The 16739-nt window shown below is 51.6% G+C and overlaps 1 protein-coding gene across 1 annotated transcript; it reads right to left on the reverse strand.

Annotated features, from left to right (window-relative positions):
• Positions 1-235: 235 nt before the first annotated feature.
• On the reverse strand, positions 236-16493 carry LOC144159701 (uncharacterized). The gene is made up of 3 exons (XM_077691367.1): positions 14909-16493; positions 11224-11439; positions 236-538 (listed from the first exon to the last, which is right to left on the reverse strand). The coding sequence occupies exons 1-3, from the start codon at positions 15086-15088 to the stop codon at positions 341-343; spliced, it is 594 nt and encodes a 197-aa protein (XP_077547493.1). The 5' UTR covers positions 15089-16493; the 3' UTR covers positions 236-340.
• Between the last annotated feature and the right edge of the window lie 246 nt (positions 16494-16739).

Below are 16739 nucleotides of genomic sequence, written 5' to 3' on the forward strand. Positions count from 1 at the left end.
GAGGCCTGCCAAAGGCACTCTGAGCGGCGAGTGTTATGGCCGTGATACAAGAGCAGCTGCTAGCATAGGGCCGTGGGGACTAAAACAGAAGCAGGGCTATCACCTGTGCACTGTGTTGACGCATGGTCAAAGGGCATCCAGCACACCCGCAGTGCCCTCGAGACCTTGCAAGGTTAGTTGGAGCTTCAGGGCTTGACTGCCAGCACCAGGCATTTGGGCCGGTCTCACTCGCGCCTGCGTAGCATTGCCCCAGGGCTGCAAGCGAGCCTAGGCGATCCTGTCGCTGTGTCGTGCGAGCTGAGAGTGGTGGCTGGGGCCCTAGGGGGCTGCCTTTATTGGTTCACTTGTGGCGCCCCCTCTGGGGCGTGAGCAGGGGGTGCGCGTGCTCGGGGGGGCTGCCTGCTGGCGGGGGGGCCGTGAGCAGTCGGCACAGGGGCCTGGCCATGATGTAGGTGCAGTAGACGGTGAACAGGAGCACCAGCGCAGCCACCAGGGAGAGCACCACGTACGCATTCACCTCCGACACCAGGCCGGACGCCTGCACCAGGGGAACCGCACAGCTGGACGCACCTAAAAGCATCTTCGAAAAGGACGTCTGCAAGTTACCCAAGAGGACAGGCAGCAGTAAAAGAATTTCTGGTCTTTGGGAGAAACAAAAAGGGGGGAAGCTGTGGGTCTTGAACCCAGGAGTTTTGCGTGAAAACCTATCACTCTTCTCCTAAGCCACTGAGGCCCAACAGGGAAGCCGTACTAGCAGTTAGCGCAACACTAGGAGTGTTACAAGGCAAACCAGTAGATAGCACCATTGGAAGATGCGACCTGGTAAGGTGCAGGGCTCATATCTGGAGCAGCTCAGAGGAGTCTGCGCTTCCTGGGATACTCGCAGGTGCAAGGAGCCCCATCCCAGACGGGCTCTTGTGGCGACGTTATGGCGAAGTGCTGCCGGGGGCGGAAAGGCACTCCTGGTGTGCAAGTCGCGCATCCGCCTGATGGCCTGTGCCGCAGGCCTAGTGCAGGACAGATTTGCTCTTCTGCGCCCATCGCACCACCTTCAACTACCACTGGACCGATTTTTCACAGCTGAGTATCGGGTACCTGGAGTCCTTGCAAAGATGCCGCCATGCAAGAGGCCACCTCGGTGCTGCTCCACGCAGGCCTGATTCAGCACGCTGGGTTGTACCGGCAGCCGAGAGGGGCCGTGAAGGTAACTGGGAAAACCAGTCATGGCTGTCGTCGTCCACCGGTTCTCAACTCGGACAGGCCACTTTGGGCCGTTTGTCGTGTGCACAACCGAGAAGGCCCGGGGAAGGGACAGTAGCGAAGCAGCCCACACCTCGTGTGGCAAGTCACAAGTGGCGTCTACAGGGGGACGTCTAAGCCACTGGACGTTGCTCTGAGTTGCAGGCTTTGAAGGGTGGCCCTCTGTGAAATGCACAGGCGTGCCTGTCCCACCAGCCCAAAGCTCCTGTTGCCCAGCTGCTGTTACCCCAGCTACTATTGCTGAACACAGTGCGCACTGTGCGGGAAGCTCCCTTCATTGAGTGAAATGCATTAATGAACGCCCAGTAATATTGCAGAAATGTAACTTGTAAGTATTGCAGAAAAATAGAAGTAAGCTCACACTAACGCACAAGACTTGAAGGTAGCGAAGCTGTACGCTACCTTTACGACCATCAAAAAGGTTTAAGTCCACGATAGCAGCCAATTTGCTTCTTCGCTGCTGCTGCAGCCACCTTTACTCCATCATTGTTGCTATAAGTGTGTGAATTGATAGTTGTTGTAAGCTTTATTAGAAAGGAAGGCCAAAGGCCAGGTGGGGGGAAGGAAGGGAATGGGGAGGGCAGAGCACAGTCCTTATGATGCCGTCTTCAAGGGATCTCTTCAGAAGTCGTGCAGACCACTGCTAAATTGCCCGTACTAGGCCGCTTTTTGTGGCATAAATGATTACGGTATTTCGAAGAGTGTGTCGCGTGAGAGGGATGTTGGGTCGATGTAAGTTGAGGTGTCGTGGTGACGGGGAGTGAATGTATGAAAGCGAGAAAACTCGGGGCAGTGCCAGATGAGGTGGTGGAGATCAGCTGCGATGGAGTGGTGGCAGTAGGGACATCAGTGGGGCGTGCTGGGGATAATACCATTGTTGAATGGTCTCTGGTGCCATACAGTTGGTAAGGAACTTGTTCAGGAAGATTCCTTGTGTTCGGGTCAGGGTGGGGAAGGAGGTGAGGTGGCCTGAAGGGGTGAGTGCCTTCAGGCGTTGTTCAGTTGCCTGAATCTACGGAGCCTGATTGCGGGAGCAAGAGTGGGGTCATTGCCAGGGCAGTTGGGCCAGGGGTGGTCCGAGAAGGGTGGCGCTGGGGGTCCATCGGAGGCTATTGTGAGAAGGGCCTCCTGTGCAGCCACGCGAGCTGCTTGGTTCCCAGGAGCGGCTGGTTCGTGACTGGGGGTCCAGTCGATTCGGACTTGGTAGCCTGATGTTTGGAGCGCAGTGATTTGGTGAATAATGTGGTGGACAGATGGGTGGGTGGACCTGGAGTGACGAAGTTCTTGGAGAGCTTCATATGAGTCTATTAGGATGCAAAGGTTGGGGGGAATGAGGAGGTGGTAATCGTACATGAATTAAGTAGTCGAGAGAATCGTGGATAGCGATGAGCTCCGTGTCCGTTGAAGTAATATTGGGAATACGGTGATATTGGGCTCCCATGATGGATAAATTGTCCGGGCTGATCCATGCTGTGCCGACGTGTGGGTTTATGTGGCTAGCATCAGTGTAGACATCAATTTCACCCGGTCGTTTTGTTGAGGCAAGGCGTCGGCAGCGTTGCTGTTGAAGCTTGGGCTTCCTGCATGCGACGGATTGCAAGGTGACAGTTTGAGTGAAGTGGTGTCGCTGCCAGTGGAGTATTGGGGCTGGAAAATTAGATTGGGGAGTATTGCTTTGTTGATCCCACGCAGTGGGAGGCACGCCTTGGTGGGTGAGTTGTCATTTAAAATTGTATTGATCCGTTTGTTCCTGAATGATGCAATTTATTGGTGGGAGGGTCGCTGCTTGTTGGAGGTTTGCAATTTTTGTAATAGTACTTGGGAGACCAGTGATGGTGCATAGGGTGGAATTGTGAAGAACTTGTAACGTGCGTCGTTGGGTGCAGTTGAGGTCATAATGTGTCCCTCCGTACGAAAGAATGCCCACCGCTACTGCTCTGGCGAGGGTGGTGGTAGCCTTTTGTTTGGCTCCCCCATGTTTGTTTGAGAGCCGTCGGAGGGTGTGCTGCACGAAGTTCCATTTCTGCTTAAGGTGATTAAGCCATATTGTGGGGCTGTTCCTGGTTCCAATGTAGTCTCCGAGGAGTTTAATCGGTTCCAGTCTGGCTGACACAGAAATAGAGGCGACACTGACTTGAGGTGGCACGTAATCGGGGGGGGGGGGGGGGGGGGTGTTGACGGCCGAAGACGGCGAGGAATTCTGTTTTGTGAGGTGCGAGGGACAGGCCAAGGTCGGGGAGGACCTTTTCGAGTCTCGTCACTGCGCACTGGAGGTCGGTAATCATGGCGTCTTTATTTGGGTATTGGGCTGATTCGGTCAGTATAGTAATATCGTTGGCGTAGATGGTAAAGCCGGGTTGTGGACTCAGTGGTGATCCGTCTTGCTATTCTGGTCATGGCTAAGTTGAAAAGAGTTGGGCCAAGTATGGAGACTTGTGGTACACCCCTGTCAAGGTAAAAAACTCTGGGAGACCAGCCGGGGTAGGTTCCGTGTAATTGAATCGAGCTTCAAGGAAGTTTCGGATCCAGGTTTGAGCTTTCTGGCTGGGAAATGCCTCAGCAAGTTCTTCAAGGATTGCTTGTTGGCTAACGCAGTCGAAGGCTTTCTGCAAGTCTAGTGCGGGAAGGTAGTCGGGGAGGGGGGGGGGGCTGTGGGAGTATTTCCGGTTAATCACCCGTCTGAGGAGCCAGAGCCTGTCAGCGGTGCTGAGGTTAGGGCGAAAACCTGTTTGTAAGGGGTGAAAATAGGGCCTTACGAATTCAAGATAGTGGGCGATTCGGTTATGGATGAGCCGTTCTATTAGTTTGCAGATAACGGGAGTAAGGGATATCGGTCGGAGATGCGAGAAGTTGTCGGGCGTTTGTTGCTTCTTGTTTGGTTTGGGTATTGGAAATATGAGTGACAGTTTCAGGTGGTTGGGAACGAGTCCGGTTTCCCACGAGTGATTGAGCTGTTCGAGGAGGTGTAGCTGGGCTGGTTCAGGTAGATTGCGTAGGTGAATACATTGAATTCCATCGTGGCCAGGTGCGGATTGGGGCCTTCCTTGACGGAGCACTGTAGTGAGTTGAGCAAACGAGAATGGGCTTTCAATTTCGGGCACTGGGTCGTGTATAGTAATATTTGGTAGTGGTTGAGGAGGAGTAAGTGAAGCGCGAGGAAAGAAGCTGTGAAGGAGGGTTTCTTCAGTTTGGGAGTAGTTCTTTCTGGTGAGCATTAGAGTTGCCACTATTAGTGTGCGGCTGCGTTTTTTGTCACCAGGGCTGCGATGAAGTTTCCACAAAGAACTGAGTCCAGGGAGTCTGCCGAAGTCGTTGCATAGTGCAGCCCAGTTGTCGGCCACCAGTTGTTTTTGGTAAGCCGTGATGTTCTGTACTGGTCATGTATGCGACATAGAAGGGAGCCACGGTGATCGCGGCAACGACAGGCAACGTCAAGATCGCAGCATCCATCCAGGCTCCAAGTGCAACGCAAGCAGAAGAGATGGCTATCGCCCTGGCCATCACAATTCCCACGACGACGACAATCCTCAGCGACTCCAAGTCAGCGATAACGAACTATGCCAGAGGAAATGTGTGCGCGACTGCTGCCCATATTCTCTCTCAAATACGGGAACGCAACCTCGCCATCTACCTCAAGTGGTTTCCCGCCCACATGGGACCCCACATCTCTGGGAAGGGGAACACCAACCATAACGAGACTGCCCATGCTGCAGCGCGAGATCTTACCAACCGCACTGCAGCAGAAGTCGACACTGATACTTCTGAGTCGTACAACGCGAGCAAGGAACCCATGAATACCTACAGCGAGATTGTCACCTGGTACCGACTCAGCAGACGGACCATGCCTCCTCCACACCCGGGCCTAACTCGAGCGGAAGCAGTCCTCTACCGACAACTACAAACACACTCTGCCCTTACACCAGCCCTTGCCCGATACGTATGTCCCGAGGTGTACGAAACGGACATCTGCCGCCTATGTAAAGACCAGAGAGCTACACTGGCTCACATCTTGTGGCAATGCAACAACGCAGCAACGGGAACAACGCTTCCTCAGGAAATAGAAGACGCCAAGTGCAGCGCTAACCTAGACACACAGCTCCAGGCGGTCAACACTATCATCGCAGCACTGGAGCTACAACGGCCGTCAAGTCAACGCCAGGAGGAGCCCACCAGGAGCAGCGCCCAGGGGACCACCGGGAGTGACCGGGACCTGGATCGTGTCGCTCCTCGGATGTCCATGGACCCCTCTACCGAAGACTAACCATCGGCCTGTATTGGCGCCTTAACAGGTTGCCTCCTCGTGTGCTTTAACATGAGTGTTCAATAAAGTTTCACTCACTCACATAGAAGGGAATGTCTTCTGCTGGCAGTATGATAGAGTTGCACGAGGTACTCCATGCGCTTCCATAAGTTGGCCAAGTGGTTGTCAAAAGGAGGGGAAGTTTCATCGCAAGTTATGGTCTCTGCTGAGGCAAAGTGCGAGTTCCAAATGATGCCAGTCATTTCCTCCAGTGAGGATGGGGGATTGTATTGTAGAAGCTTCTCTCAGAAAGTGGCCCAGTTCAAATGAAAGCGAGTAGTCTGACTCTTTCGTATGCGTTTTCCTCGAAGAGTTATGAGTATAGGAAGATCACTACCCCAAGTAGTGGAGTAGGAGGCCCAGGTCTTCACAAGGCCCGGGGAAGCCCATGTTAAGTCAGGGGTGGTATCGGTATGATTGGGATGGAGGGTGATCCGAGTAAAATAGGTGGTATCATTGATAAGATGAACGTTGGCCACTTTGGTAGAGTCGAGGAGGTATTTCGCCCTATTTTGGAGTTGGTGGGATAGCCCCAGGTAGTGTGGGGGGCGTTAAAATCGCCTCCGATGAGAATGGGGGTGGAAGGGTATTCATTTCTGATATGTTGGAGCCATCTGAGCGTGTTTGATATCTGGGTCGGTAGTAGGCGAAGACGAGGATGAGCTTCTTGACGCTGGGAGGATGGGCGATGATTGTGACCACTTCGTGGAGGGGGCAGGTAGGAAGTGGCAAAGGCAACTAAGTAGCTGGGACGGAGGAGTCAAGCGGGATAGCTGCACGGCCAGGAACTTAGGAGTTGCGTAGAACAGAAGGATTGATGAAGACGCATCCTGGCAGCTGAGGGGTGGTGAGGGTTTCTTGAAGTAGGAGGGCGATTGGTTTGATGTATTTTACTTTGGCTGCGATTATTGTCTTGGCGGTCGAAAAGCTTCTGCAGTTCCATTGGGGAATGGTGGGAGGGTTAGAAGTCATGGTGGGACTTTGCGAGGGGGTTCAGGTATGGGTTCCGAAGGCCGGACGTTGGTGATGGCTTGATGGAGGAGGTCTCAGGTTTGCTGGAGCTGTCGCATTGAAATACTCGTGCACACGACGGCCATCCTCCAAGCGGGCAAGGCGGTCCTGATGCATTTCGGTTCAAGTCGTTTGAGTCAGGTGGGGATCATTTTTCGGTTGGGAATTAGTGGTTTTCTTGTAACTGGGGCTGGGGCACCAGATCGGTTTGCTTGAGACGTAAACGATGTGTTTGTTTTAGTTGACTGGGCTCGCTTGAGGTCTGCAATTTCTGCTTTGAGTTTCAGATTTTCAGCACGGAGAGCATTTAACTGGTTTAGGATTTCGGTGAATTGGGAACTTTTGTCCGTTGTTTTGGAAGAAGTTTCGGGATCATTTTCAGGAATATTTTGTTTGAAACGGTCAGCCCACGAGATGCCTTGAGCTTTGTCCTTGTTGGGAGAGTTCGAGCTTGTTGTGGGGATGCGGCCAGGACATGTGGGATGTGCCCAAACTCATCACAAACGACGCAGTATATGGATGGTCGATAGTCATCTTCATCGGGATGAGTTTTGCCTCAGGAGCGGCAGACGGTTTGGGAAGGGCAATATCTGGACAGGTGGCCTATATGGTGGCAGTTGTAACATGCCATACGGCGGGGTTGGTAAGGGGACACTTTTACTATGGCCATGTAGTATTTGATCACTTTTGGAGGAGTAGGTGAGTCGAAAGTAATAACGGCCTTATTAGTGCGGCCTAGATGGTGGCAGTTGAGGATCTGTGCTTGTTCGGAACGAAGCCACTTTTTGATTTCATCGTTGGAATCACCAGGTTCTACATCGATGACTCCACGTGAAGAGTTGGGGCGGTAGAGAGGAGGAGGTCTGATCTCGACGAGTAGCGTGAAGGTTGCTCCGGCATGTGGAAATTGTATTTGTGTCACTGTGAGCAGTCGCCGCATGTGTGTTTCATCGTAAGTGGTGATGTGGAGGCAGTTTCCGATGGTATCATATCTGTGGGAGGCGAGCTCAGCTAGATATGACGGGGGGGCAGTGTTGCCGATTAGGTGAGCGAGGGCGTGTTTAGGGATGTTGTTGATACTAAATTTTGAGAGCGGCCATAGTACGAGCACGAAGCGTGGTCTACTGACTCGGTCTGTTTGGTTGATCGGGCGTTGTGCGGCGAAGCTGCGCTTCCACGTTGTGGATGTGCAGCGGGGATCTTGGTCTTGAGGTTCCCTAATGGCTGGGGTCCCACGGTTGACTTGAGCGGTATCTGCTGCGGTGTCTTGCATATTTATGTCCTGGGGGCTTGAGGGTTGGCTCCGGATGCTCACGGCGACTGACGTGGAAGGGTGGCTAGGTGGTGCAGGAGGAGCGGTCGACGCTTCTTGAGATGCTGGCAGCACCCGTTGATTCGAGTAAGGCAGCAGCGGCAGGCGAAGCAACGACGGGGGTGCGACATGCCGCCGAACGGAGGCATTAAGCCTCGGATAGTAGGGCTTGCCGGGCGTTGAACAGGGCGCTATGATAATCCAGGTGAGTGGGTAGATGGTTACACACTCACAAAGATCGGCGAGGATGGCGAGGAGTCAGTTTTGTGGAAAAAAGAGACACTTGCACAGACACTGGACGAGCGCTGTTTCCATTGTCTTCTTCTTTTACCCTTGAATTGATAATCGTTGGACATCACCTTGGAGGGGCCTACGCTATGATGTGTCTTTCTTGTCCCAAGCGCGTTTTGCCACAATTATGATGAACACTGGAGGGTTCCTTTTCTTTCTTTCCTCTCTCTTTTTTTTTTGGCCAGTCTTGGCAAGTCTCCTTAAGTGGGTATGCTTGGCTTGACAAATGTGCGCCGTGGACACGGGGCAATTTCTGCGAGGCACGCGCACACGAGCGCTTGGCATCTTTTTGGTTTTGTTAACTGCCGGGCAGTCGCCGCGAGGCCTGCGCTCGTGGGCGTGCTCGGCAATTTCTTGGTATTTTTAACTGTGGACACGAAAAATTGTGATTTGCTGAACAGCTTTGCTGTTAATAAATTGTGAATGCGCAAACAAAAAACCGTGCATTGGTCGCTTCTGCCGGGGTGCCCGTCCTGACCTGGAACGCGTGTGCGGTCACCTGCGAATGGGTCCGACTTCGAGAGGTGGTGTTGGTCTGGTGGCCGCCTGATCTGACCACGCAGTGTTTGCCAGTACCCAGCAGGGCAGGAGTGACCCGGCAGGCCAGTTGGACTGAACTCTGTTGGGTGCATGTGATCAAAGCTGCCTGTGCACATGAAGCAGGTTTTGCAGAGTTCGATGTCGGGACAGTACTGGGGTGTGCCTAAACTGACCTGGCAGCCACATGACAACTCTGATTTCATTTCAAGGGAATGAAATTCCCTGCCTAGCTTATTTTATTTTAGTGCAAAAGAAAATGTAATGTGCTAATGGAAGCTGCGATGATAAGCAAATGTTTAACGCAATGTTATGTTAAATGCGTCGGCATTAATTATAAACTTGCGTGTGAGTGGAAACGAAACAGTAAGACCTTTTCTCCTAACATACAGCTGTTCATGGCATACATGTAGGGTTTTATGTGTTGAGAAACTTGCAAGTAGTGTTCACTTCAAACATGGCACAGTGCAGGTGCTACTTTACTGGAGGAATACATAATAGTGCTGTATGCGAAACAAAACCCCAAGTTCAGTAGTGGCACATTTTGGCAAAGGAACTCAGCACTGTTCAAAAATAGAACATTCATCCAGCACACCTCCTAGGGTGGCCAAGATGTTAAGCTTGAGGCAAGAGCCAGTTGGAGCGAACAGTGTGTCCCCCTCCACGCAAAAATCTCTCGAAAGAACAAGAACTCCACCTGCGAGGCATCCAAGCTAACACCTTTCTCCATCACACTAATGCCCGCATCCTGGCCCCCACCCTCTACTCCTTGTAATGCCGCTTCTGCGAGGCTCCGGGCACCGTCTACCATACTGTGAGGTGCTGCTGTGATAGGAGCCCCAACTTATGCACCCTGCATTTCTCCTCCCCTGAGCACTGGGAGAGAGCACTAACCGGCTGGGATCCTGACGACCACCTTTAGCTGCTGAAAAGTGCCCAAGGGGTCCTGGAATGAGGACTCTTCCCCTAGGTCGACTGCTCCTTAGAGATGCTTATTCCTCTTCCTCCAGTTTCGTATCGCGTTCCAGTGTCGCGAAATGCGGGGTGCCATGTTCTGTGGGCCAGGATGCCTCCACTACAATGCTCCACAGCAGCTGGCATTTTTGTGGCGTGCCTCAAAGCTCGCGTTAACCCTTTCTTGACACTAAAAAAAAAAAATTGGCTCCAATCCATGCAAGGAAGGTGGTTGGAAAGCAAAGCTTTAAACGACACCCACAACAACTGCCCATGCAACATCACTTCACACACACCCGCCGCGGTGGCTCAGTGGCTAAGGCGTTGCGCTGCTGAGCACGAGGTCGCGGGTTCGATTCCCGGCCGCGGCGGCCGCTTTTCTGATGGAGGCGAAAAGCAAAAACGCCCGTGTGTACGAGATTTCGGCGCACGATAAAGATCCCCAGGTGGTCAAAATTAATCCGGAGCCCTCCACTACGGCGCGCCTCATCGCCTGCGTTGCGTCGGCGCGTTAAACCCCACAATCAATCAAATCAATCAAATCACTTCACACACATGGCGCATGGAATTCACACACATGGCTCTACAAAGAGTGAAGCCAGAGATTCTGCCTGCCATTACCTAGACCCTGCGTCCCGAACGCAGCAGCAGTGTCGGCCACGTTTGGGCTAGAGCGGCGGGCGCCGCTGCTGTAGCCCGGCCGTGAGTTGGGAGAAAGAAAACGGAGAGGAGCGTCTTTCGAAGGCTGAGACAGCGGAACCTAGCCATCCTGATGTGCTGGCTTAGGGCTACACCACTGCGCGATGCAAGCGCAGACACCAAAACAATTCATCATGTGAGCTTGTGATTCCCATTTACATGTACTGATTTAAACTAGTTAGTTTAGTAAGTTTGAGAGTTGCGAGAAAGCTGAGGAAACTTTTATAATCCCTATTTATCAGAACCAGTTGCTACTTTCGCCTTTTGTAATACCTCTTAAAACACAACGGAATCGGTATTCGCCAAAAATTAATTTAGAAAACGAAGTCCCATTCGTTGCAAGCAGTGCACAAGTAGCATTTATCTAGTGGCTAGATGTCTGTACGTGGTTTGTACATTTTGTTTTCCTGCTCGGCAAACCAATCCGTAACGTATGTTTGCCGTACGACCACTTAATTCCGTCGGGTGCGGGTTACCCTGGAGGTGCTGTCGAACAAGTTAAGCCGCGCAGTGGACGTGAAGTTGCATGAAAACAGGCCCAAAGGAACCGTCGCTAAAGCAGACAAAGCGGGGAACGCTGGGTAAATACTCTGCACAATCTCTAGTGTGCTCCGTGAGGGAAATCCTCCGCCTCCCACCCCCGCCGCCGCCTCTGCCACGTTGGGCGTTTGTTGTCCCGCACGTAGAGCTAGAAAGCTTTGCTTTAAAATGTATGCACTTGGGCCATGAGGCACATTTGGTGGAGTGCTCCGGATGGACCCTGACCACCTGGGGACCTCTAGTGTGTGTCACTCTTGGGGCTCACTAGCCCGGGACAGGCCCCAGGGGAAAGGCATGGGTGTGGTGGAGGCATACACACCTGGACGACGTGGACGTTGCTGTAGGCAAACTGTGCCGTGCCCGCCAGTTCGACGCGGCTCAGGAAGCTGGTCATGCGCTCGGCGTTGTGGCGTGCGATGGCAGCGCGCATGACCGGGTTGCCGGCCGCCATCTGGTACGTGCTGAGCTGCATCTGCGCGTAGTGGCGCACCAGCCGCCAGGGCAGCGAGAAGTCGTCCAGGCTGTACGTCACGCCCTGCGTGTCCCGCAAGGGCACCACCCCTTCGGGGGAGAGAAGAGAGGGCCCTCTCCCATGCTTTCCTTTTGCCCCTGCTCATTGATGGGTCCTTGTGTAGGAGACACAGGGAGGAAATCAGCCGAGGCAGAGTAGCAGGCAGCTGCATGCATGGCCCCACATTGAGCTGGTCGGCACGCAATCACTGTGCTGCGCACGGCTACTTCTGTCGAACTGCATATGCGGGAATTGATGGTCCCTTCAAGGAAAATGTTGCTCTACACAAAAAATGATGGTACAGTAAACCCTCTCTTTATAACAAAGTGAATGGGACTGCAGAAATACTCGGTATAAGCGGTAATTCGATATGAGCAGCTGCTTCCTGAAAGCTGAGAAGTGCAGCTGAATCAGCCCTAACAAGTGTGATGTGTTATTCCGCAAATGCAGCTTTGCGGGCGAACAAATCAAGGCACTGAGCTGGTTCGGTCAGGTGTTTCTGCCAGGCACAAGGAGTGGCTTCCTTCCAGGCACAACCTGAGGTTGCCACCCATGCACTCAACTTGCATTGCGACGACAGAGGCCTTAAGTTAGTGAGGCTGTTTGTCTATGGGCCTTTCCAGATTAGGGCCACAAAGAACCTGTTTCAGCATCCATAGCTCGAGTCAGCCATCGCGAATAATTCTAAGCTGCCTTCTACCTCTTCACCAATGATTCTGTCACCTACTGTCAATGATTAGTCACCTACTAGTCGTAGCATCTCCTGGCCTGGTTATGGTTAGCAGGTGTGGTGAATAAAGAAAGCCACAGGCACTTTGTGGTGACAAGATGGCCACTCGCCCGCTCCGAACGATGTGAGTAGGTAGTATGTATCCACAACTTGCTAGTTCACTCTATGCAAAGCAAGCTAGTGGGGCTTCCTTTACCTCAACTGGTGTAGAGTGCTGTGTCGTGCAGACCAGTGCAGAGTGCCACTGGAGCTGCGCTGCTTGCACCAGTGGAGCCATGTTACGATTTAGCGCGCCGCTATTCTGATGATGATGATGATGATTTTTATTGGTTTCCCCTTTGTATCGGGGTGATGACATGTCATCTTACCAAAAAGGACTAATATACATACGTTTTACACTTTTGGTTTAATACTAGCGCTGCTTAGGGCAGGCACAAAAAGCTTATTAGGCACAAAATACTTTTTTTTTTTCCTGTTACAGGTGGTAACTGTCCTAGGCAATATTCCCCTCTCTGCTTTTCGTCCACCAGCATTCTAATCTTCTTTTCGTCCCCTCGACAGCCTTGAAGGTAACTTCCTCTGTGATACCCTTAAATCCTAGGGCTTCTGAAAGCCCAATATTCCCTTCATGTAGATTTGGATGGATACCCTCACATTCTAACACGATGTGCCGCATAGTTTCTGTTTCTTTTCCGCAGACCACGCATACCCCATCATTTTGTGAATACTTCCCCACAAAACTCTTAGTTCGCAGGCAACCTGCTCTAGCCTCAAAAAGCAAAGCACTGCCCTGGGAATTATCGTAGAAATTTTCCTTTCTGATGTTCATCTTCTCAGCCCTGTACATCTCTAACGACGTTTTAGCTTCCATTTTTTCCCTCCATTTATTCGTTTCAATCTGCCTTGCCTCTTTTTTGGTTACCTTGGCTGTTTTGGATTCCCCACTGTTCTTTCCGTATTTCATCGTTAGCCTTCTAGTCTTTCTTAACCACTGCGTGTCCACGCTTTTCAAGTACAGGTACCTAAAAACCTTAGTTGCCCACCTTCGTTGATCCATTGCCCTCAACCTCATCTCAAAGCATATTTTACTCTGAGCTTCTCTAACTTCAAACGACGCCCAGCCCATATCTCCCTGAACTGCTTCGTTAGTTGTTTTTCCATGCGCGCCTAAGGCCAAACGTCCTACCGTTCTCTGGTTTACTTCAAGGCCTGATAGAACGTCTGATTTTAAGCAGAGTACAGCATTCGCAAACGTGAGACCCGGAACCATTACTCCTTTCCACATTCCTCTTACTACTTATTCCTCTTATTCTGTTCACGCATACTGCAAGCTTCATTCAGTGCTCCCGTGTTTTGTGGCAGAGCCTACCACTACATGCGCCTTCCGCGTGGGCGGACTCGAGCCATTGCAGCGACAGCCAACGGATCAGGTTGGAACTTGCTCTGGCGGCGCAGATGCCGCAGCCGAGGCCTCCTCTCCCCCTCTCTGACTCAACGAGCGCTGCTGCCGCCGGCCCCTCACGGACTCGGAAAGAGTGTTGTGTGTGTCTGTACTGTTTGCGGGCCATGTGCAAAAGCAATAGGAGAACTGCTTGACCATTAGCGCTTCGGGCATACATATGTGGTGCCTCTGAGCACAGAATTCATTTGTTTTGCAGCAGCGAATCCATGGTCACTCTGCTCGAGTCCTGTCATTCAACCTCGCCTGGAAGGGTATTGCTCCTGTATTGCTTTGACTCGTCTCTCGCCATGCAGTACATCAGTTAAGTTTGCCTTCGGCTTCTTGTCGTCTTCGCCAAGGTAACAACCTTTGCTGGCCGCTCACCACAAAGCTACCACTCGCATGACAAAGGCGGCAGAGCTCGGTGCGGGGACGCCTTCCCGTGTGTAACAGCCAGTGCAAGTAAAAAAAAATGCCTCTGCTGTCGACACGTTTTGAATAATTCGGTGTAAAATGCACATATTTGGGTCAGGACTGGGCGACACTTGGATAAAGGAGATATTTCTAATAAAGTGACTTCATTGTAAGGAGGCTTCACTGTAATTTGAAATCTGGGTTTTACGTATGCAAGCGAGGGGAACTTCTCGCTCAGCTGAACACGTAACCTGCAGAATTGGCTTCAATTCAACAGATCTGCCACCGAAAAGTGCAGCAAGAAGCAACGCTTAAAAAGCTTTCAGGGGATGGCTGAGGTCAACTTTAGTGGCTCGTTTCCACTCTGGACAATGACAACCCCATGTTCTCACCTATCTTATTTCGTTCCGCTGGCAAACATAAAACTGACTGCGAATGTCACTTTGTCCTAAAATGCAGTGTCTCGAGCTATTCTTACCCACTTGCTGTGGCGTTGTCATTGCCACCACCATTGCTAGCAAAGGAGAATCTTCCAGCGTCAACTGAGAGGTCCTCCACCACACCTCAATTCTTCTTTTCTTTTCAAGTTACTGTGCTATGAGCAGGGCTGCACAGTGCGTAGAACATGTAGTACTATAGAACTGCAGATGAGAGCAACACTTGTGCAACGGTCATCGTATTTCTGGCTCCTTGGCAGTTACTTTGGTCAACGCATTTTGTGCACTTGTTGGCAGTCCTTGCAGCAGGTGGGACTATCGGTGCTGGTGGGCCTGTTGAGGGGCCCGTTTGCGCCTCTTTGGTGAACATGGCTGGCGCAGCCACCGTCGCACGAAAGGCACGCTAAGTGTCGCCACCCGCGAACTGTGGTTTGCTTCTGGGAACGGATAGTGGGTTCAAAGGGGGCTCACCTCAAGGGTGACCCCATTCCTGGAGAGCAGTGGGTACTCCAGCTGGAAGTCTGCGTATCGCGGAGGCAGCTTCAGCAGGCGGCCCAGCTCATTGGCTATCCTGGCATCATCGTACCTGCTCTGCGTGCCCTCCACCCCAAGCAGCAGCAGCAGCAGCGGCAGTAGGCCCTGCACCAGCATGGTTGCCTGTGTGGCCAAAAACGGCTCACACCCGCTCTGCGGGATTGGCCACAAGAAACAGAGGGCCGGATAGAGGGATGTGTCGCCAGTGCAGTGCACTGCTCAGTTTTTCTTTTCATACTCATGTAATCATCTCCATCCGAGAAGGAAGGCACCACTGGCCTAAATGCTGAACAGAGGAGTGGGCTGTTCCCATGGCTTTTTGTCAATTTAAAAAATCATCTACCCCTCTGTCTAACGACAACAATGGTTGAACGCGAAGCTTTCTCGTGAGGGATTCCTTGGTTGTTGCCTGAGCTTGCACTATGACTTGCAGACGGTTTGGACTTTGACTCGTCGAGCTCTGACTTTGACTCACATGCAGTGTGGACTTTTGATCGCAGTGGCTTTGACTTTCACCCTTCGCCATTTGATTTCGCACAAAGAATTTAAAGCGTTGCGTTCAACCATCATCATCGTTAGACGGAAGCGGTTAATGATTTTTCTGTCTGATCTTGCATGTCTATGCACCCTTCTACAAATACAAACTCCTTCTACCTTGCCAGAATGGTCCAATCTGATAGACGTCAGCTTCATAACACGAGGGACCCAGGTTCGATTCCGACTGCAGGAAGCGTATTTTAAAGATGATAGACTTTCTTATTGGGCTACCTGAACACGAAAATTTTGGTCTGTCTGTCTGCCTCTCCCTCGATTTAGCCGCCCGGCCAAAGTGAAACATGCTGCAGAATATATGTTCGTATATCCTCAGCCGAATCCAAACGACTAAGTCCGGTGGCAATGTTCATACTTGTCAACATTGTTGAGCCAGGAGGAGGAGGAGGAAAAAACGTTTATTGCTCCCATTGAATGGGCAGAAAGGAGTGCAGGATGGTTGTTGCTCATCCATGGTGGATGGAGTCCCTAGTCCAGGATGCCATGGCCAGCTGCAGCTCGAATGGCCCTGGAAAACCAGGCCACACTGGTTTTCCAGGACATCGCTTGTCAGCAGGACCTCCCACTGCTCCGGTGTTGGTGCGATGACTTCAGGTAGTTCCATGACGCCTAAAACAAAATATTACGCATATTTGGGGCGACATCAATGCACAAGTGATATTCGCAGTGTTTCTTTTAATTAAAAATACACGGATGGTTGACTTAATAAAAAATACGTAAAAAAAAAAAATAGAAAAGCACGCGGTCACCTGTGGTTTCCCTAGCGGCAACAGTAATGAAAGGTTCCACCAGATAGTTTTCACGTTATGCTTGGAATGCACGTGGAGTAGGGTGCCTCGATTCACGCATGTCTCTGCTGTACAGCAGCAGTGGCATCGAGGCATTCGGTGTGGAGCAGTGGAACACTAAATTTAAATTGACTTGAGGAAACCGCTAGCGTGTTTATCCTGGGAAAAGCGAGACGGGAGAGGAACAGCATGAGAGGTGAGCGGGAAAGAGAAGGGAGGCATTTACTCTGTAGGGCCGCCAGGCGACCACTGTCTTTTGTCGATATTTGTGACGGAGTGAGTAGGTATATGCGGCCAATTTTTTTCTTTCACTTCACGCCCGATCATCATCATCCTGAGAGAAAGTTAGCTTTTCTGCAGTGAACTTTTGATGTTCCATACACCATCAGCGATACATAGATATCTTTGCTTATAGCATCCTCGATAAA

The sequence above is a fragment of the Haemaphysalis longicornis genome, unplaced genomic scaffold (genome assembly GCF_048455015.1).
Source record: "Haemaphysalis longicornis isolate Haplotype H1 unplaced genomic scaffold, Haemaphysalis longicornis Haplotype H1 scaffold_10, whole genome shotgun sequence".
Taxonomy (NCBI): domain Eukaryota; kingdom Metazoa; phylum Arthropoda; class Arachnida; order Ixodida; family Ixodidae; genus Haemaphysalis; species Haemaphysalis longicornis.